The 22,226-nt window shown below is 39.6% G+C and overlaps 1 protein-coding gene across 1 annotated transcript; it reads right to left on the reverse strand.

Moving 5' to 3' along the window:
* Positions 1–258: 258 nt before the first annotated feature.
* Positions 259–14,718, reverse strand: aldoca (aldolase, fructose-bisphosphate C, a). Its single transcript, XM_088346480.1, has 9 exons — positions 14,697–14,718; positions 12,863–12,992; positions 8,899–9,110; positions 7,325–7,379; positions 7,059–7,219; positions 6,730–6,813; positions 4,209–4,384; positions 1,600–1,798; positions 259–1,470 (listed from the first exon to the last, which is right to left on the reverse strand). Exons 2-9 carry the CDS (start codon positions 12,972–12,974, stop codon positions 1,378–1,380), a joined length of 1,092 nt encoding a protein of 363 aa, XP_088202606.1. The 5' UTR covers positions 12,975–12,992; positions 14,697–14,718; the 3' UTR covers positions 259–1,377.
* Between the last annotated feature and the right edge of the window lie 7,508 nt (positions 14,719–22,226).

The raw sequence follows: 22,226 nt of genomic DNA on the forward strand, positions 1-22,226 counted from the left end.
TATTCAAATACACTGTAGTTCCATCAAGAGATTCTGTAACCAGACATCAGAAGGTGCTAACCTGTATAGCTATCCTGAAGATAAATTTACATTAAAATATTTGGACTTAAAAAGATAAAGAAAAATACTTTTTTATTAAATGTTGTAACATACAGACACTTTGTTGTTGATGGTTTAAGAATACATCTACGGAATACTCTTACTCATTCATTACAGTGATGTTGAAAGCAAGACAGTCAATAAATAAAAACTCCGGAGTAAGGATGAATTTAATATTTTTATTAGGAATGAAATCTCTCCAAAACAGCAGTAAGTTTTTTCTATCACGTACAGGATATGAAGAAACATCGCATTCATAACAAAAGATCAATCTACGGGTAGGGATTTAAGCCGTTGAATTTTATAATCTAAAAGTGTTAAAGAACTTTGGGTGTTATGACCTACTTTAGGGTTTTTAGCAACACTCAAGATATGATTTCAAACCTCTGTATGGATGTCAAAACAGGATTCAATAGAAACATGTCAAATTTAGATTATTCCCATTGATGTTTTGAATTAGACTTTTGTTTGTAAGAGAAGATGGGTTATTACAAGGTTGGTGGTTCAATTAGATTTTTAACATTTTCTAGGATTTCGAAGTTAAATTCAAAATGATACTGTAATATTTGACCACTAGATGTCACTGTAGTATGTAGTTCTATTGAAAATGAGTGCCAAAAAGCACAAGGAAGAATACAAATTACGCAGACTCATAAATGTGACCAAACTGACTATTTTGCACTCAACATAATGTCATCTCATATAATTTTTTTATTACTTCAAGTGATGAGTTAAGCCAATCACATTTGTTTTGCATTCAGTAGTCACTTATCCATGGAAAAAATGAGAATTGGACTGCAATTTTTCTTAACATCCAAACAGCACTGCAACTTTTACAAAGTTTGGTGTTTTGGGGTAACAATGGCAGCAAGATGGCAGACATTTATGTCAGCTCCATCTATGTGAAATGAACAAACTTTCTTGACCTATGACTATTCACATGATGGTTCATGTGTATTTTTGCTTATCATTCTCATCAATACTGCTTCTTTTCAATGAATCAAGTTTGTTTTACCACTATGCGGCACTAAAAAAAAAATACACAATGTCCATTTAAAGATCCTTTTAATGTTTCAACTAAGGGATTCCAATTATGCACAAGGGATTCAAGAAAGGAAAAGAGCTGACAGACTGTATGATAAAAGTTATCCACAAGACTTTTATTAAATGTGTTTATCTTAACCATTTAAGCGTGTTTCTATTTCCATTTGTAAGGTCACGGTTCACGGATCCATCAACCACCATGTAAATGTGCATAATTCAGCCTTATGAACGTGTTTAATATAAGTAACAGGATCCATAAACACCGTGCGCAGAGTTGGCGTAATTGTCGGCGCCCTTGTACTTTCCTTGACACGCCAGACTGTTGACCTGACACACAAACACACAACACCATCAATAACATGTTATTCGAGTCCTCTTTTTACTGTATCGTCACCCCTAAGTCATTTTTAGGGCTAACTGTAGCGTCTACTCTGGCTTTTCTAAAAACAGACTGACCTCGGCCCTCTTGACGAACTGTTCGGTGGCAGCCTTTTCGTTCTCTTTGTGTCCACGCCAGGCCCGGAGTGCCGAGGCCTGCAGGGCACGGCCGAAAGAGAAGGTGAGAACCCAAGGTTTGGCCAGAGGGCAGTTGTTGATTGCATTGAGGTGCACAGACGCCTCCTCTTCGCTTTGGCCCCCTGAGAGGAAGGCCACGCATGCACGGGAATGAAAACATGAAAAAAAAGAGTGGAGTTATTTTTCCCCCCCAGTGATTTAGGATCTGGTATCAGTATCATCACAAACACATGCAAGGCTTTGGGGGCAAAGTGTGTCGCGACGGGCTTTAGTAGACACACTCGCTGGGGCCACTGCCTATCAATGCAAAGGTCTTTAAAGATGTAATCCATTTACAAATCATATTATATGAAATTGTTAACTCATTTCATTATTTTATTTTAAATAATCAATGCATAACATTGACATTTTTTACTTCTTGACTATTAAATTTTGAAGGTCTCATCTCTGAAAAGTGGGAGGACGGTTTACATCGACAACAATTCCGACCACATGATGAAAGTACCGTATCTTAAGTCAGATGAGGAGGCTTCTCCTGCTATTGGTCACGTTGGAAAACAGTACTGTTTTATGGGGGGATCAAACCCCAAAACTGGCTTGGAGAGGTATGGGCACCGCCAGGCTGTACTTGCCCAAGACACGCCTCAGGAAATGGTGCCCTAATGACCCACGTGTTCCATTAACCGTGAACTTTAAAAATAAGGGATTATTTACCCTTTATAGATTTATCCCAGAGAAATGTATTTCAGCTGAGTATACAACAAAGCTACCGTGATTCAAAATAATGAAATATGTTTTAAATTAATTCATTAATTGAAAAGCACATGATAATTTTAAAACAATCAGACCTGATGGCAAAAAAATGAGAAAAAACAAATAATATAAAAAATATTTTAAAAAACGCAGATTTATAAATTACATCCAAAAATATTGATCATCATTAAATGTTCTCAATGATGCTAGATCTCTTATGACAGGTTGGGTGGTACGGTGCTGGAGGAGTTCCAGTTTTTAGGACTTTGAAATACAATAGTCTATTGAAATTAAAATGTGAAATTTATGAGTTGTTTTTTAAATAGTATAATATAAAAAGATGTTAGGACAGCTGAGTGGATAGCATGCATCCCCACGGTGCGAAGGTCCTGGGTTTGATTTCAGCTACCTCAGCCTTGTGGGTTTCCTCCGGGCACTCAGGTTTCCTCCCACATTCTAAAAACAGGTTAATTGGCCAGTCCAAATTGTCCCTAGGTGTAAATGAGCGAGCAAATTGTCAGTCCCTGAGTGCCCTGCGACTGGCTGTCAACCAGTTCAGGGTTTTCCCTGCCCACAGCCCGAAGATGGCTGGAATGGCTCCAGCACCCTTGCGACCCTGGTGAGGATGGATGGATATTTATATCTCATCTCATTTCATTAGCCGTACCGCTTATCCTCATTAGGGTCGCGGGGGGCTGGAGCCCATCCCAGCCATTTCTGGGCAGTGGGCAGGGGACACCCTGAACTGGTTGCCAGCCAATCGCTGGGCACACACGGACAGACAACTCATTCGCTCATTCACACCTATGGACAATTTGGACCAGCCAATTCACCTGAAATGCTTGTTTTTGGAACGTGGGAGGAAACCGGAGTGCCCGGAGGAAACCGACGCACGCACGGGGAGAACATACAAACTCCGCACAGGAAGTCTGGAGCTGGATTTGAACCCACGACAGGTTCCCATGACATGAACTGTGCCGCACAAGCGCTAACCACTGCGCCGCCGTGCTGCCTAGTAATTACCTATTAAATGATTTTTATAGATATAAAATTTTTTAAATTGGTTTCAAAATCTCACATACCCCTGGAGTGTCTTCACACAGGGTACCCCCATTTGAGATCCACTAATATAGGAGGTTTTGTGTTTGGTGATTTGGGGGATTTATTTAAAGAACACATATAGTGTGATTTTAAGCCCTTTAAACGATAAATTATGAACATTTATGTGAGCAAATCTTAGAGGATTATGCAAGAGTGTGGGTTTGGTCTTTGCATTAATGGAGAACAAATCCTAACCAAACAGGTCTCGCAGGAAACGCGGAGAAGGCACAGGCAATTTCATTGGTCATTGGTCAGTGCTTTAGCAGAGTATGTGATTTAACACTTCCTGCTGCTCGGTGAACAATGTATTGATCACTTTCTTGTTTGTTTTTTAAATATAAGTGATTATAAAACATCGGTGGGGAAAAAAGGCAATGATTGCTTGATGTTGGTGGGGCAAGTCTCCTTCGTCCTTGCCAAATCCAAAACTTTGGTTTTATGGACAAAATCTCCTAAAGAAATTTTCATGAGATTGGGAGGGGCACTGGTTAGAGCTGATGTCTGGACCAAAACAATACCTTGACTGTGTTTTAAATAAAGAATTTACATTTTAAAAGATAGATTCAGCTGACTGTGTCTCCTATAAGGATTTGTGACGGTGTCAAAACTGAAGGATACTCGGGAGTAGGAGTAACATCTTGGTGAAAAAGTCTACGCCGAGGTTAGGAATAGTGTCATTGGTTAGGTCCGACTTACCTGGCACCGCCGGAGGAACAGTGCGACGGAGGGCGGTCATTGTTGCCATGGCGACATCCTCCGGGCTGTACTTTTTGGTGCAGCCATGTCCCGGCGTGACCATGTTGGGTTTGAGCAGCGTACCCTCCAAGTAAACATGGTGGTCTGACATGGCTCGGTAAACCGCCATCAGCACCTGAAAGATGAGCAATATTTTCCTTTTTCATACCTTCTTAAGAGTACAGGCTGCTTCATCTAGTGGTAAACTAAACATATACCCTGTATTTTGAAAAAAAAAAAAAAAATCCCTTTGGGGACAATAAAAGTCTACAGAAGGGATCACCAACCTTTTTGAAGCTGAGAGTAACTTTTTGTACCAGGGCTACCAGTTTGATTTGCATTTTTCAAATGACAACTTATCATGTTATGAATATGTTGTTACTATTTTATTACCAGATTGTAATGATTAAAAGTTTAAATAGGCTCAGTCAACCATTAAAACATTACACTATTTAGAATTCAAATTTCCTGGAAAATCCCAATGACCTATTACAAGTGAGCTATTTTCAGAATATCTTACGGGCTACTCTGGTGTTCTTAAGAGGCAACATGGTGCCCATGGGGACCATGTTGGAGAGTTGAAGACACCTGTTCCAAAGGATATGTTGTCCCTTCGACTTACATTAGTAGTAAACCATTTTAATACTGTAGATGTACATAATCCTTGTGTCTATTTTTTTATCCATTGGCCATTACAACACTTTAAATGGGGAAGGTTAAATACAATAACAATAATATACATCCATATTTTTTTTAATGATTTGATTCATGAAAATGTGTATTTTTTTAACAGTTTAGAAAAAGAAAAAATACAAAAACAATTATATAAAAAAAGTTGTTAACCACATTCAGTCTCGTAAGAAAATTAAAGAGAAAATGTAATAAATTAAGTCGAAAAATCATCCCTCCAAGAAAATTGTGTTCACTTGGCAGATAATGTTCTTCTTTTAACGGTATTCGTCTTACTTTATGTTGATTTCAGGAAAATAATAGTTTGAAAAAAATGTGAAAACAATATATACCTAAAATGAGCTATCAAAAGAACAAGTTTTTGTTTTTTGTATCAGCATTACAAGTCCTCATCTGTGGTAATTTTTAATATCTGTTCTAAAGAAAAGAAATTACATACAATTATAGCATTCATGTACATTTGTTGCATTTTCCTGAAATTATGACATCACCTAATAATTACTCATTTCAATATAATTGTTAGTTTAATCAATCTATGATAAGTGCATAGTTTTAGCATGGGTGGAGAGGACGTCACCAATATGGAGAAGACATACCTGTTAACCTGTACGTTTTGCCATACAAAGTACGATTATTATGTTTAGGACGTGTGCGACGTACAAGAAAATCTGTACGGAAAAACGCAAATTTGTCAATGATGGGTACCATCCGGTATGCACCGACTATCACGAAACGGCAAATCAAGTCAAACGAGTTCGCCGCGGTAGCCTCTATCTCTGTATCATTTTCTTTTTCGTTGCAAACGAAGCGAGCGGTTTGATGCTACTGTGCGCATGCATCCATGTTATTTTCGATTGTTCTCGATTGTTCTCAGCTCAGGGATGCTGCTGGAAATGTGAATTTCCCTTCGGGGATGAACAAAGTATATCTATCTATCTATCTATCTATCTATCTATCTATCTATCTATGTGGTAGTTGTGTAGTGAAAGGAAATCCATCTCTTCTTAGAGAACCGGCTTTTTCGGCTCAACTCATTAAAGAGAGCCGGCTCTCAAACGGCTCACTTGCTTTAAATCATTATATTACGAATTATTATGTTGTATAAAGAAGTTAAGAAAAAAAGGAAGTATAAAAAGAGAAAATGAAAAAAGACAGGCTTGTGGTTATCCCTTTAATCAGTATAGTGCCAACAATAATTTAATGCAGGAAATGAATTAATAATTTGAATAAGAATATGAATTATTCTACTTAATTATATTTGCATGTGTTTTTTCCTTCTACAGTGAACGTCCAAGCTACTTAATTTTTTTTAACTTTTTTATAATAAACCTCATTCATGTCGAGCAACAAAATGTTAATTACCAATATATATGATATAGATAGATAGATAGATAGATAGATACTTTATTCATCCCCGAAGGGAAATTCACTTTTCCAGCAGCATCCCTAAGCTGAGAACAATCGAAAATAACTGAGAACAATTAACGAAACACATGTATAATATAACAAGTTAAACTACATAAATAAATAAGTTTGGAAAAAAATATGGTGTAAGATTATTTTGTAAGGGAAAATCCGACAGTTTGTAAGGGCATGGAGCCGTGGAGGTTGACAGGTATGAGAAGACATTGTTCTGTCCCCATCATTACTATGTGATCACTTAATGCGCCGCACTTGCTCCTTGGAGTGCCCACTGGAGTACATGTAGCCTAATTGATTCATCAATAGATAGTGCCAAATATTACATACTGTCCATTCGGTTCACAGTGAGAACTGAGATAAGTATCTAACCTTCTCTGTGATGTACTGGCAGCGCTTCAGGTCGTGATCACCATCAGGAAGAAGCTCAGGCTCAATGATGGGCACCATGCCTTGCTGGACAAGAGACCATCGCAGTGTCACAGTCGAAGTATTTTCTTTTGTTGATTTACCTCGATAATGTTCAGCTTTATCATTTGTACGTGTGAAACTCATTCAAGTTCAATCCATTCGAAAATTAAATAAAGATGAGCAACAACAACATTGGTACTGAAGCATCAAACCTTCATTTTCTTGTATTGGTATCAGCAAATATGTCTGCCCTCATTGAAAATGACTACTTAGCAGACGCGTAGATTCACCTGCTGGCATACGCTGGAGTATCGGGCCAGAACATTGGCGTTTTCATTTATGGCCAGCTGGGATGGGTTTGCGTCGTTGATCTTCATCACGCAACGCCATTTGGCAAAGGAGGCGCCGTCTTTTTTATACTGGGCGCAGCGTTCTGCCAAGCCATCCAGGCCTATCGACGAGTGTTTCATGCAAATATGAGGTATTTTCGTTACGAGACATTTTACAGAGAAGATGCAGTCTACAAGCGATAGTTCCGTCGATATTTGGTACTCACCCTGAGTGGTGGTTTCTCCACATGTTCCTGCCAGAGGAACGACACCTTTGTCAACCTGAGCGACCAAAGAAGAAAATATGTGTGAGCAGTAGGCATTTCTAAACTAGTCAAATTTTGGCGCAACATGTTGGGTCATATTCTTAATCCACTGGTTGAAATTAAGTGTTAGCTCTTCCCCTTTGATCCCAAAAGTGCACTCAGATTTTGTTCCCACCTTAGGTTATTTTTAGCTAGTTGTGTGCACAGATAAACAAAAGGAAGTGAAAAAGCTTCTGCCATTTGGCAAAGTTTTATTTTTACTTGTATCTGTATATTTTATTTTGTGTAGAATTAAAAAATATTCTGTGAGTAATTTGAGTCTGAGATCCCTGCTCTATGCTTTTCTTATTAAACCATTGCAAACGAGTTAATTACAGATTCAGATTCGGGCTGAACTAAATTCAGATTCAGATTCAGATTCAGATCTACTTTATTGTCATTCTAGTACACGTGTATACAGAACGAAATGTCGATGCATCTGACCCCCACAGTTTCCTTGAATGTACAGATATAAATAATGTTGTATTGTATTTTGGCTACGTATAGTATTTTACCATATTGCCGATAGTGCAAGAAGAGTAGCTAACCAGATGCGCAAAATGGGCAGTCAGGTTAACAAGTCAGGTACACAGTAACATTAACACTGTAACAATAACGCTGTAATTACAATAGTGCAGAGAGCAATGTGCAAGGAGTGGCAAGCTATAAAAAAAAACTGCCAGTAGTGCAAAAGTCAGATTAGCAGCCGTTTAGATTTAAGTTAACTATATGTTAGATTGACCATTTAACAGTCTAATGGCCAGGGGGACTAGACTATTGCGGAGCCTGGTGGTCCTGCACCGCACACTGCAGACACAAGGTAGGAAACTTCCATTTTTTAGCATGCACTCCTATTGCACATATTCTATCATGCTGTAAACCTCATTTATAAAATCATAAAAAACTTGTTTAGAGAATTTTATAAATAAGTCAAATTGCATTAAAAACATTTGCATATAAAAAGTGTTTATTTGCAAACGTTCATAAACATTTGTGTTATTTCATACAAATTTTAAATGGACATTGTCTATTGTTTAGTGCCGACTAGTGGTAAAAAAAACAACGTAATTCATTAAAAAAAACATGGATTTGAGCAATTAGTTAAAATACATGAACCTTTATGTAAACGTGCATTTTTTTAAATAGTGTCAGGTCAAGAAATGTGTATTTATTTTGCATAACATGAGGCTAACCTAGGGGGAGCTGACATAATTATCCGAGAACCTGCTTCTAAGGATACCCCCAAAACCTTGTAAAAGTCTGGCCACAAAAATGAAAAAAATAAATGGTGTGGTTTGGTCACTTTGAGTCCCTGTAGTTTGTATGCTTCTTTGTACTTAGTAGCACTCATCTTCGCTTGCACAACACAATACAGAAACATCTAGTAGTCAAATATTACACAATGTCCCTTTAACTTGTCAACTGAAATCCCTAAAAACGTGGATGAGAACGCTTGACTTAAGTTTGGACTCCCCCAAACCTGACTGAATCCTTACCTTGACTCCAACCGGGATGCCCCTGTCTCGGATCATCTTGACAAAGCCAACCCCAGCATCCGAGTGCTGGTAAAGCGTCTCGTGGAAGAAGATGACGCCGCCGATGCAGCCGTTTATGCGCTCGTCGGCACTGAAAAGTATTTGACGGAACTGCCGACGGTTTTCCTCCGTGTTCTCTACGCCCACCTGGGCCAGACGCTTGGCCATGCTGCCTGCCGTGAGCAAAAAACTCATGGGGTATTTAATCTTATACAGTGAAGGACAATTAATAATAAGTTTATAATAGGCATGCCAAACTCAGTTTGGTTCAGGGACTTTATGTTATCAGGTGGGCTGGATCAGTAGAAAAAGGTCAATGCCAAATATTTATCTTTTTATCTAGTAAGTTTTTTTCTACTGGGGGCGGCAGTAGCTCAGGAGGTAGAGCGCTCGTCTTGGGATCAAGGGATCCCAGTTCGAATCCCGGCTTGTCCGTGTTACATGTCGAAGTGTCCTTGGGTAAGACACTGAACCCCTAATACCCCTAATAAGCAGGTTAGCGTCTTACATGGCTGCAATACAAGGCCGCTATTGGGAAATGTGAAGCACACTGTAAAGCGCTTTGGGAAGTCATTGACTTGAAAAGCGTTATATAAATGCAGATCATTTCATTTCATTCAGTACTATGCTTTGTCATACAGCCTACATTTGTAGCCTACCCTAGAAATCATAATCACGGACGATAGAGGGATCTTTTCTAGCACAACACATTTATTCACAAACAGTTGAAAAGGGATTTTCATGTTTGGCATTGAATGTGTTAACATTTTGCTTATTTTAACAGTTGAGTCAATGACGCTTTACATCTGAACCAACTCACCACAAACATTAAAGGCGGGGTACGTTTTTTTAGGTGTCCTTGAAAAGTTAAATTTTAAATATTTTCTCCACTAAGTATGTGTTAACAATGCCTAAAAGAGTTCAAGAACCATTATTCTTTATCTTCCATTGCCCCTATCTGCTTTTATCTTACTTTTATCACAACTGTTCGAAGCAGAACACATTAGATTCGAGGAAAGAGGGCTTGGGGAGGTCTTGTCATGCTCGTTCCTGCAGTTTTTGTTTTCTATTTGTCAGTGGAGCATAAAAATTGTAAAAGTAAGAAGGGGCCTGTTTGTAGTAAAGTCCAAACAAAAACACAAACCCCTCAAAAAAAGATGAAAAAAGAAGAGTTCATTTGAGCACATGTAGCAAATGCATGAACAGTAATTGCACACAAATCATGAACAGGCGGCAATCATTACTTAAAGCCAGGAGATGGCGGCAGAGAGTAAAAATCCTTTTAAATCGTGCACCTCACCTTTAACAAACTCAAGTAAGAGCTATGAATAAAAAAATATGCTTGCCTCTCCTGTTATACTGTTTGAAATAAATTTAAAAAATACAAAATAAGAGTTTGAGCATGGGCAATAACGTCAGATGAAACTACTGGGCCTGGACAACTGAAGCTGAGAAAACACTGCACAACATTGTCTTTGACATGAAACCAGACTGGATGTGGACTCTTATACACCTTTACTCCCCTCGCGGCGGGAAGGAGCATTTGATATGTATTTATTAAAAAAAATTGGGGGATAGAAATGAGCTAGTGACTTGCTTTTCTTGACATACTATGGTGGGCCGGATTAAATCATCCAACTGGCCGGATGCCAGGTTCGACATGCCTCGTTTATCATTTAGTAAACACGGGAAACAATGGCAGAGGACATTCATGAATTTTGAAAAGGCAAGAACAGGAGAGGAATGTACAGAAAAAATCCTTGCGTTACAAAAATTCAAACTCTGTTCTAAAAGCTTTTTCCTGATGTCACGAGGCGTGGTGGCGTGGAAGAGGACCGGACCAGAACGGAGGCAGGAGGCATGAAGGGAGAACTCAAATGCGTTGACGATCAATAAGTTTTATTTTACAAAATAAAAGTCGCCCAATACTCCGGGGCAAAACAGAACAACACAGAGTTCCTCCGGCACGAACTCAACAGGACATGGCATAACAGACTAAAACATGACAAGGCATAACAGACTAAAACAGGACAAGCATAACAGACCGGGATTGTGTATAAGAGTAATGAACCCGCAACGGCAGAGCCCACAATGCAGCCTTAAATACAGACCCACAATTAGTGGAACTGCTTTCAGCTGTTGCCCAGAGGGCGGGGCAGACTGGTCACCAAGGCGACCGTGACAGAGCCCCCCTCTTAAGGGACAGCTCCCGAGGTCCCAAAAAAGAAAAAATTACAACCTCACGCCCCGGAATGTTGACGCTCGCGATTGGGGCAACCCCGCTCCCTCCTCCGAACACGCAGGAACGGGAAGAGGCAGGCGCCATCTGCGTCGGGCGGATCGGAATCGGCGCTCGGCAGGGAGGGGGTCTGGTGGGCAAACTGGCCAGGGGATAACAGACAGGCAGAACCGACGAGAACAGGACAGGCAAAATCAGGGCAGGTAAACAGGACAGGCAAAATCAGAACAGACAAGACATGAGAGAGTCAAAATCAAAACAGGCAAGACATGAGAGAGTCAAAATCAAAACAGACAAGACATGAGAGAGTCAAAATCAAAACAGACAAGACATGAGAGAGTCAAAATCAAAACAGACAAGACATGAGAGAGTCAAAATCAAAACAGACAAGACATGAGAGAGTCAAAATCAAAACAGACAAGACATGAGAGAGTCAAAATCAGAACCGGCAAAACAGGAGCAGCGGAGTCGGACTGGCACGCAGGCAGCGGAGTCGGACTGGCACGCAGGCAGCGGAGTCGGACTGGCACGCAGGCAGCGGAGTCGGACTGGCACGCAGGCAGCGGAGTCGGACTGGCACGCAGGCAGCGGAGTCGGACTGGCACGCAGGCAGCGGAGTCGGACTGGCACGCAGGGGAGACTGAATAGCAGGCAGTCGGCACGGGAGTCGGGCAGGCAGGCATCAGAGTCGGAGTCGGCCCGACGGGCAGCGGAGTCGGAGTCGGCCCGACGGGCAGCGGAGTCGGAGTCGGCCCGACGGGCAGCGGAGTCGGAGTCGGACTTGCACGCAGGGGAGAGGGAATAGCAGGCAATCGGCACGGGAGTCGGGCAGGCAGGCGTCAATTCTTCCTGGGACCCCATTCGAGGCACAGCAAGGGCCACGACGGGCGGGGCCGTGGTTCGAACGGGCAGGGAAGGCCAACTCAGTAGGCGCCTGCCGAACTGCGCTCTCCAGCTCTCCCCAAGTCGCGCTGGGATCGTTCGCTGAGTTCTATTTGTTGGCGGGTTCATTCTGTCACGAGGCGTGGTGGCGTGGAAGAGGACCGGACCAGAACGGAGGCAGGAGGCATGAAGGGAGAACTCAAATGCGTTGACGATCCATAAGTTTTATTTTACAAAATAAAAGTCGCCCAATACTCCGGGGCAAAACAGAACAACACAGAGTTCCTCCGGCACGAACTCAACAGGACATGGCATAACAGACTAAAACATGACAAGGCATAACAGACTAAAACAGGACAAGCATAACAGACCGGGATTGTGTATAAGAGTAATGAACCCGCAACGGCAGAGCCCACAATGCAGCCTCAAATACAGACCCACAATTAGTGGAACTGCTTTCAGCTGTTGCCCAGAGGGCGGGGCAGACTGGTCACCAAGGCGACCGTGACACCTGAGCCATTTCTTCTTACTAAATTTCCTAGGTTACAAAAAGCAAATTATCCTAAAAGACAAACAACAGTGAGTTACAAGAGTCAAAATAACAAACTGTCTTCCCGTCCTATCTCTTTTGCAAGTGTCCAATATTAAAAACAACAAGCAGAAAAAAATGATCATTTTTCAATTTTAATGTCTGCTCCTTGTTCCTTGTGAGTGCTTTAATCGACTTTTTGTACGATCGCTACCACAGTAACCATATATGCCATATGGCAGAAAAAAACATGATTCCAAGGTGGTGGTGCGTACCTACTGACTCGTCTGCAGCCAAGATGCCCTTCCCTGGCGAAACGATGCGCATGGCGATCTCATGGAGTTCCTTCTTCTGGGACTCAGACAAGGTGGCGAACTGGTGGGTCATCTTGGGGAACTGTTCTGCCTTAAATAGAGGGCATTATTGAATAATAACATTTCTTCCCCAGGGCCATCACCACCCTAGACAAGGGCAGAAGATTGTAAAAAATATATTCTTGCCAGTTATATTGAAAATTGGGTATTGTATCAAAATAGGTATGTTATTGCACTCCTTTCCATTGCACATTTTTACAATGCACGATTTCTTATTGCAGTATTATTACAACTTAGATCAGTCTCCAAACACTAAATTGTAAATATGTTTTCATATTCATCCCCACATTTACTTTTCTCTTTATTTCATGTTTATTGGGAAGTGCCATGTCCAATCTTGTTGCAAACAATGTTCACTTTGTTGTTTATTGTAATTACTGACAATAAATACAATTCCTATTCTAATGACAAATGTCTTTGTGAAACCAATATCAGTCCCCATCTGCAATTACAATAAGTTGATCATTTTGTTTTGCTGCTCAGATACAGAAACTTTTTATTCAATGCATAAAAATACTCGTTATCTGATGATTATGGAACTATTTTCACTGTGTATATTGACGAATGGGAAAACCATTCCTTCTTCCATCAATGGACAGAATATGGGTCTTAACACAAGAGGTATAGGAAAAATAACAATTGATCATTTTTTTTAACTAAAATAAATAGTTACCTTGTTAAAGTTTTATGTGTATTTTATCGAATGTAAAATTCACGAGAAAGCTAGTTACATTTTGAAATTGAAAGCAGGAACATGAAGTCAATGAACACATTATAAATGTTAATTTCCACCCCCCAAAAAGTTACATAAATAATGTGGGCTTCCACATACTTCCTGTGTAGCAATGTTATTCACGTTTTAATTGGTTTTAATTTTTAGAAGAGTTGTTTTTTTTTGTATATCAGGGGGATTTAAAAACCCTAATCATACTGTACTTTACACACTTTAAACTACTTCACTGCAAAATAAATAATAGATAGTTCACTGAAAAATGCATGTACTCAATTTAAAATGAATATTATATTTTTTAGATTTCACATATAGTTAAAATTCATTAAAAATAACTGATTGATGGGTTGAAAAGACTAACCATTTTTTCATAAAGTATAATTTACCTGACTTAAAATAAGAGTATTTCACAAAAAAATAGATTTTGATTTAAAATTAAAAGGAGATTTAAAGTGATTTGATTTTACAAAAGTCTGTTCGTTTATAAATACATCAAAGAGAAAGAAATGAGCATTATAAAAGCCTAACCATATATTATAAACTTTTATCTACTTCACTTTTAAAACGTTCAATGAATATTTCACATGAAAGGCTATTTCAATTTTAATTCAACTGGAGAATAGAATATTTTTTAAATATCCGCAAATTCTATGCGTTCAGAAATGCATCCAAAAGAAGTTTTTAACCAGTATTTTATAAAACATCTGCTTTACTTAAAAAAAGAATCAATGAATGAATCAAAATGAAAAAAAATAATTGTAATAGTGTAATTGTATTTTATATTGTGTTTGTATTGTATTGTAATCTTGTATCTATTGAATGTAATCAATACACTGTACCTACAGATGTTAGATTTTGGTTTTAAAAAATGAGGTTAATACGTGTATTTTAATGCAACGAGAACGTGAAATTGAATATGTATTTTTAATTAATATAGGTGCCAAAACAGATTTTTTATAATTTTTGTACTCTCGAAAGATAAAAAGAAAATCAAGTGTTTCCTACCTTAGGAATGAAACCTCGAGTCTTTCTGATGAGATGAGCGGAATGAAGGGAGAGGCCCTTTTTACTGAATCCAGCACTGTGGGCGGAGCCTATTCACCGTGTCACGTACACCCATTAGGGACATCACAATTAATTATCATTATTTAATTTAAGTCATGATAATAAAGTTAACTATGAAATAAAAGCAGTATTATAAACTGCAATTGTGAAACGTCAACTTTTAAAATACGTCAATCAAAAAATATTGAACAAAGCAACCCTATTTGAGCCATTAACCCCATTGCTATTTATACTCTAATTAGCTCAAATGTCCCCTGGGAGTCAATGGTCAACCCTCCTGCTATTTGGGTCCTCACCAAAGAATTCTCAGAGGTCTTTTGAGAAGTCGCAATGCAATTCATCAACTTCTCTGTTGAGACTTAAATTGTGAATGAGAAACTTAAAGTCAAGTAGACCTTTTCAAACTCTAATTCTGTGTCTCACCGCAAACTCTCCTATCGTTCAACCAATTGATGAGGGTGGGTGTTACTGGGAATTTTGATATTGGTCCAACCCAAGTAAATCCGATACAAATACTTTTTGCTTGGAAATGTCATGATCATTACATTTTTAACCCATCCCCCTTGATCTAGTTTATGATTACAATAAACACAGCACAAATGTTTTAGGCACTACAAATGCTCAATTTCTGATGAACTACTATGCAAACTTTAACAATATAAAAAACAAATATAGACATGTGTGCCACAACTGTTTCAGAGCAAAAGTCCATCCATCCATCCATTATCTGCGCTTCTTATCCTCAGCAGGGTCGCGGGGGTGCTGCAGCCCATCCATGGGCATCTATCCATCAGCTGTCTTCGGGCAGTGGGCAAGGGACACCCTGAACTGGTTGCCAGCCAGTCGCAGGGCACACAGGGACAGACTTGCTCGTTAACACTGTTAGGAATTAAACTATTAAAATGTATCGTTTATCAAATTGTTCGAATTAGTTATCCGACTCCATTAATCAAACACAACCTTCATTCACCTAACAATGCATGCTCCTTTCTTTTTGTGAAAAGACAGACAAGAGACCGGCATTTCCACAGGGAGGAGATTTAATTTCTTGAATAAATTAACTAAGTGAACTCCATCGAATTAGCCGAATTAGCCAAATTAGTGTTGCTCTTCATCGAGCCTCTCTCTCGTTCTCTCTCGATCTTCTGAAGTTCTTCCTCTGCCCACGCCTTTCTCCCAAGCTGGCGTGTCGACTCCTCCCATGGGCGGGCCAGAGAAAAGCCCTCACGTGGCGCCACCATCTCGGAGAAGAGCGTCAGAGTCCTGTTATCAACCGAACTAAACAAAACATTTGCATTCGGAATGGCGTGACCTGTAGCTCACTGAGTGAAAATCTTTATTGCCCTCGATAAATGTAACATGTATTTAATCGTATAAAATATAAAATCCTTCAACACCTAGGGACAATTTGAACTGGCCAATTACCCTCAAATGCATGTTTTTGGGAATGTGAGAGGAAAGCGGAGTGTCCAGAGGAAACCCACGCAAGCACGGGGAGAACATGCAAACTCCACACAGGAAGGTTTGATCCTATGACCTCAGAACTGTGCCGCAGACGCGCTAACCACTCATTCGCCGTGCTGCCAGAACAAAAGTCACAGAGTCAAACCAAAAAGAGCAGCTGGGTAACGAAAATATGAATACAACAAAATCCACATGCTAACTTAATGGGTTTTAAGGGTAGGCCCATATGGGGGGAAACAGAAACAGAGGCTGGGCTGCTCGAAATTAAGATAGTGTTAATTAACAAAACCAAGAACAAACACACAAACAGAACAAATTTCATGTCCAAACGGGAAACATAGACCGAAACCGGAAAGGGAAAATGCAAGGAATAAAGTAACAAACTAACAAGTGGGCACTAAACTACTTACAAAATATCCTAACAAGAAACCAGAAACAAAAGAAAACAAACCTGGCATGACAGGGGAAATTAGTGATGGCAAAATGAAACCCAATGAAGCAGTGAAGCCCTGCAGGAAAATGCTTCACATACACGCCAAGATGAATCATTTCCTCGCCGTGGAAAGAATAATGTATGATATGTTTGGTGCATGCAATAAAATAATGGGTGAAAATCATTCTCTGACAAAAGTGAAAATGTGAAATAATGAGGTAAAATCAAGTGCATATTCTTTATTTAATTCATTCAATGTCAGACTTTTTTTTACAAAGTTTTTGGAATCAGGCAAAGTTACTTTGCCGCTTTCATTTCGAACTACACTCAAACCGAGCAAATAATTGTCTTAATCAGTCACGTGGTACAACCACTTTCGCTTATGTCATTAAAACACATCTCAAGTCGCGGTTCATGAACCTCTTATCTAAAATACTTGGCACACGCTTCAGGGAGGAACAACATAACAAACAAAGTCTAACAAGTGGCTGCAAAATTGCGAACGGAATGTAAAAACAAAAAAAACTAATCAATTGTCACAATGGCAGTAGATACGAAAATGACCCGACAGCATGTACTGTCAGGAATGTCATTATAAAGTGACAGATGTGTGGTGATTGGACACACCTGTGCCCAGTTCCAAACTCGGTGAGCGCCATCTGGTGGACGGTGGCGTACCATATCCTATCATTACTATACCTTCCATTTTACCATATTTTGAAAATGCAGTCAAAGTTCAAATAGTGTAAACACTGTTGTGGTAAATACACTTGCATTTGTAGAATAGATTTGCATACATGTAGAAAGTTAGAAAGACTTGCTTACAGTTGTGGGAAAAGGTCGGGTAGACATCCTTGAAGATACTCTTGGCAGACATTAAGTTTCCTTGAAGATAGCGTGCAAGGGACGGGACGCTCTGTACTTGATACGTGATACAGGACCGCCTTTTGGGGTGTACTCAATCGAAGCCTAATCGTCACTACCAGCTTTAAATACATTGTCATGTTCCTAGCTCTGTGAGATCTCCATTGACGAATCAATAAAGTGACATCTCCCTCCAACCGGCTGGCTCCTGTTTTCCTTATCCACATATGAGAAGACTTTTCTCTCGATTATCGAACCTCCAATTTCTCCAACATTTCGACAACAACACTACAGCGTAAAAACTTTTTGCAGTATAAAAAATAAAAACTGTCTCACAAAAAAAGTAAAGAGAGTAAAACCAAAAAAACAGCAACATAAAAAAAAATACAAAGAGTGAATAAGAATGTCAACAACTTAAACAATATTTTAAAAATAAAGTCAGTAGCGAATAATAAATTCTAAAGACAATTGGATCGAATTTGAAAGTTATAATGTACGTATACTCTTATGACCCACTGGCAAGATTACTATAGAGCAGGGGTCGGTAACCCTTTGACACGCGTGCCAGAAGTGACACACGAAGAGTTAACCTGTGGCACGCAAGCAAACGGCAAAATAATAATGATTATTTTTTTTAAATGCGCATTTGTACCTGAAATTTAGACATTTTCAGTTGCGCGCCGTGTTGTTTAGAGGCTTTACAGTAGCGCCCCTCCTCTTTTTCTCCGTGTGAGAGTGTGTGTTTGCACAGCGACACGCAGAAGAGGAGAAATCCGAGGTTTGACCCAGCTCCAGAAACAACGGTGCGCGATAAATGAATGAATAATGACAGCTCCTTCAGCAAAAAAATCTCGTTTTTTTGACTGACGACTGGGGTCTTGTGCAAAGAATGAATGTGCTGTTTGTGCATTATGCCTCGAGAGTGTTGTACTTTGTGCATTAAGTGTTAAACGTCATGACGAGACGAAGCATGAACATGATTTTAAGGGTGAGTCTGACATGGCGTAGACATTAAAACGCGCTGTGTCCAGGTACGGCAAATAAACAGAGACCCTAAAAACCTTTGTCACTGCTAAAAACACCACCACTGAAGCAAGTTATCACATTGCTCACTGCATAGCAAAGCACGGAAAACCATTTATATCTGATACCAAATCAGCTGTTATTTCTGTTGCACTTATTTTCAAGTAGCCTTCTGCCTTGCTGCTGTTATTTCAAGTTTTGATATTTTCTGCAATAAGATTTAATTTATGAATGGTATGGTAGCTGTCTGTATCAATTGTTTTTGATTGTAGTTCAATGTTGATGAATAATGGTTGATTCAGGTTGATTCGTGTGGTAAAAAGTTGAAGTCATGGATGTCTACAGGCCTCTCCACATGTTGCTCACATTATTTTTTTAGTTTATTGATGAATAAATATAGCGGGAGATAAATTGGTCAGTTATACTATTGCAATATATTTCCATGTTGTATATTCGGACTGGTGTAATATTACAGCTCTTTCGGATATAGAAAAAAAAAATCTTGGTGTGGCACACTGATTTGCAAGGAAATTTGGCACTCCACACCGAAAAGGTTGCTGACCCCTGCTATAGAGTATCGGTCCAAAGACAAAAGTATGAATCCAGTCCAAGTACTCACTCATTATCGATTATATTGATATTTGGATTGATCTGCACATCTTACAAAGAAAACAAATCATTTTAACGCTAACTTTAACCTAGTTGTGATTTATTAGGTCTTGAGCAGAAAACACTATCTTAGGTAATGGACATTTTGCTACCTACTTGACCAATAAAGGCTCAATTTAAATAAGGAGGTATGATTAATAATTTGCTAACCCATCAAGAACGTTGATGTATAGTCAACAGCAATTGAGAAAACCGACGATGGGGTTTGAAAAAAAATCATAAATAAACGGGGCTGTGTTCAGAGCACTAAGTGTTGAGTATTATAAAAACGAATACAAAAGCCTGATCAAATTTGCATCCACGTATTAAAATAGATCAAGAACATCAATTACATGTGGCTTCCTCCAGTGGGACGCCATCACTGTCAGCCAATTAAAAACATGTAATGACTCCACTTTATCTAGTGCTCTTATTGAGGACGCCCTCATTGGCTGGCTGACTCAGGGCTCCATAAAATGGGTCATTATCCATTTATTTTGGACAATCATATCGTAATAGTTTGGTGTGTTTCATTCAACATGATTTGAAATCTCAAAGAAAACAATTGGAAATTATTTTCTACCTCAGGCTTCTCCGTTAAGTTTTGATGTATTTTTTTACAGATTTCGGCAGTTTCGCTTTTTTTTCTATCTGAATGTTATTTTCATTCAAATAATTTGCAATATCAGACATGGTCATTTAAAATGGATTATTTTTGTAACTATATTTAGAGCCACAATTTTCCTCACTTTAAGGATTACCGATATGTTTCATGAATGACAAAAAATTTCGTATCACAAAATAAAATAAATAAATAAATACGTTTTATGTACATTATATGCAGAGCTGAAAATATAAAAAAAGGTATTTCCTAATGGATAGAAAATTTCAGATTTTGATAACAATTTCTAGTTTCACAGTTCTTACATTAAAAGTGGTTCTTAAACAGTGTTATCACTTAAAAACTGCAAATAAAAGGTAGTGATCTTGGACATAACCAGCCCGTTTTGGGGGGTGCTCAAGCACCCTTAAATCCAACCCAAGCACCCTGCAAAATGATACCATTTTTGAAAGTCTTTGGTCCTTAATAAAGGCTGGAGAGGTGTAAATATGATGAAAACTGCAAGATAATAAAAGTAAAACAAAATAAAAATGTGAACAACGCAGGCTCGGAAATACTCCACTGCTTTGAAATGGTTTTGTCCCTTGATTTCAAGCACCGCTCTTGCTCCCTGTTCCTCTTTCTCTCAACGACTGTCACGTGCAGCATAGCAGCATAGCTCCATAGTATGTACTACGTTGAGAGTATTTTATACAGTGGTTATGTTGAACTATTTTACCGCTAATAATGACTTTTTTTATCATCAACATACATTCGCCCGGGCAGCAAGGCAGCGCAGCGGTTAGTGCGTGTGCGTCATAGTTCTAAGGTCATGGGATCAAACCTTCCTGTTGTGTAGTTTGCATGTTCTCCCCGTGCTTGTGTGGGTTTCCTCCGGGCACTCCGGTTTCCTCCCACATTCCCAAAAACATGCATGTCAGGTTAGATAGCCGGTCCAAATTGTCCCTAGGTGTGAATGAGCGAGTGAGTTGTCGGCCCCTGTGTGCCCTGCGACTGCCTGGCAACCAGTTCAGGGTGTCCCCTGCCCACAGGCCAAAGAGACCTGGGATGGGCTCCAGCATCCCCGCCACCCTACTGAGGAAAAGCGGTGCAGATAATAGATGGATGGATGGATATATTACCCCTCATTTTAGCTGCATTTAAACCAATGCAAAAACGATCAGCCGAGCTTAATTGTTGCGTGTGTGTCAGCTATGTGTGTGGTCATCCTCCCAGCACCAGCATAGACATTTTGTTTTTTTCTGTACAAAATCATCATGATTAGATGAGAGTCTATTACCCACACACTCACAGAGAAGGAAAATATAAACAGTTGCTGAAGTTAAAAAAGTTCCATCCAGAATGACATATAAGATTTAAATTGATAAGTATCTATTTCGCAATGGCTGTTTAATGTGTACATGGATGGTGTGGTGAGAGAGGTAAATAAATGCAAGAGTATTTGGCAGAAGTGTAGAGATGATGGATAACAGTGGAATGGTGTGGCAGGTAAGTCAGTTGTTGTTTGCAGACACAGCGCTTGTGGCTGATTCTGAGGAAAAATTAAGAAGGTTGGTTTGAGTTTGGAAGAGCATGTGATGAATGCAAGTTATGTGTCAATGTTGGGAAGAGTAAGGTGATGAAGTGTTCACGTGATGGAGTGCGCATGGCGTTAGAAATAAGGTTGAATGGACAGGTGCTGGAAGAAGTCGAAAGCTTTAAGAACTTGGGTTGTGATGTGGCTGCAGTTGATGGAATGGAGTGCGAGGTATAGCACAGAGTGAATCAAGGAAGTAAGGTTTTGGGTGCTCTGAGGAGAGTGATGAGCAACAAGAGTCTCAGTATGGATGTTAAGAGGGGACTGTATGAGAGTGTGATTGTGCCGACTGTGTTGTATGGTGCAAAGACTTAGAGCCTGAACGCAGATTTGAGAAGGAAATTAAATGTTTTTTGAGATGAAGTGTTTGAGGAGTATGTTAGCAGTGACAACATTGGATAGATTGAGAAATGAAATTGTGAGAGGCAGAACTGGAGTAGTCGTGGAACTGAGCAAGCGTGTGGATAAGAGAGTACTCGGTTGGTTTGGAGACATGGAGAGGATGGATGAGGAGCGAATGTTGAAGAGGATCTACAGAGCAGATGTAAAAAGAAGAAGAACAAGAGGAAGGCCGTGATTGACGTGGATGGATGGTGTTATGAGTGCACTGCAGGAAAGAGGTCTAAATATAGTGGACGCTGGAGCTCTTGTTGGTGATAGGAATGAGTGGATAGGTGTTGTAAAAGGATAGTCAGATGTTTAGACGTGTCATAAGGGATGGGCAGGGCACCCGTATGGTGCGGCAGGGGTAAACCAGTGAAAGCTGTCAGGACCTGCTCTTGAACAGAAGAGTGTGTTGTGTCACCCTGACCCGAGTGACATGACTGCTTTCCTGTGTCC

Source organism: Urocampus carinirostris, chromosome 10 (assembly GCF_059441175.1).
Source record: "Urocampus carinirostris isolate Australia breed hairy pipefish chromosome 10, RoL_Ucar_1.0, whole genome shotgun sequence".
Lineage (NCBI taxonomy): Eukaryota > Metazoa > Chordata > Actinopteri > Syngnathiformes > Syngnathidae > Urocampus > Urocampus carinirostris.

What these genes read in the sequence shown, in the direction of transcription:
- aldoca (XM_088346480.1), bottom strand. Translation starts at nt 12,974, where the DNA reads ATGACCCACCAGTTCGCCACCTTGTCTGAGTCCCAGAAGAAGGAACTC. An exon ending in GCCAGTACATCACAGAGAAG is followed by an intron (nt 4,385 to 6,729) that starts GTTAGATACTTA and finishes CTCATCTTTCAG; the next exon opens with GTGCTGATGGCGGTTTACCG. An exon ending in GTTCCTCCGGCGGTGCCAGG is followed by an intron (nt 1,799 to 4,208) that starts TAAGTCGGACCT and finishes TTCCCGTGCATG; the next exon opens with CGTGGCCTTCCTCTCAGGGG.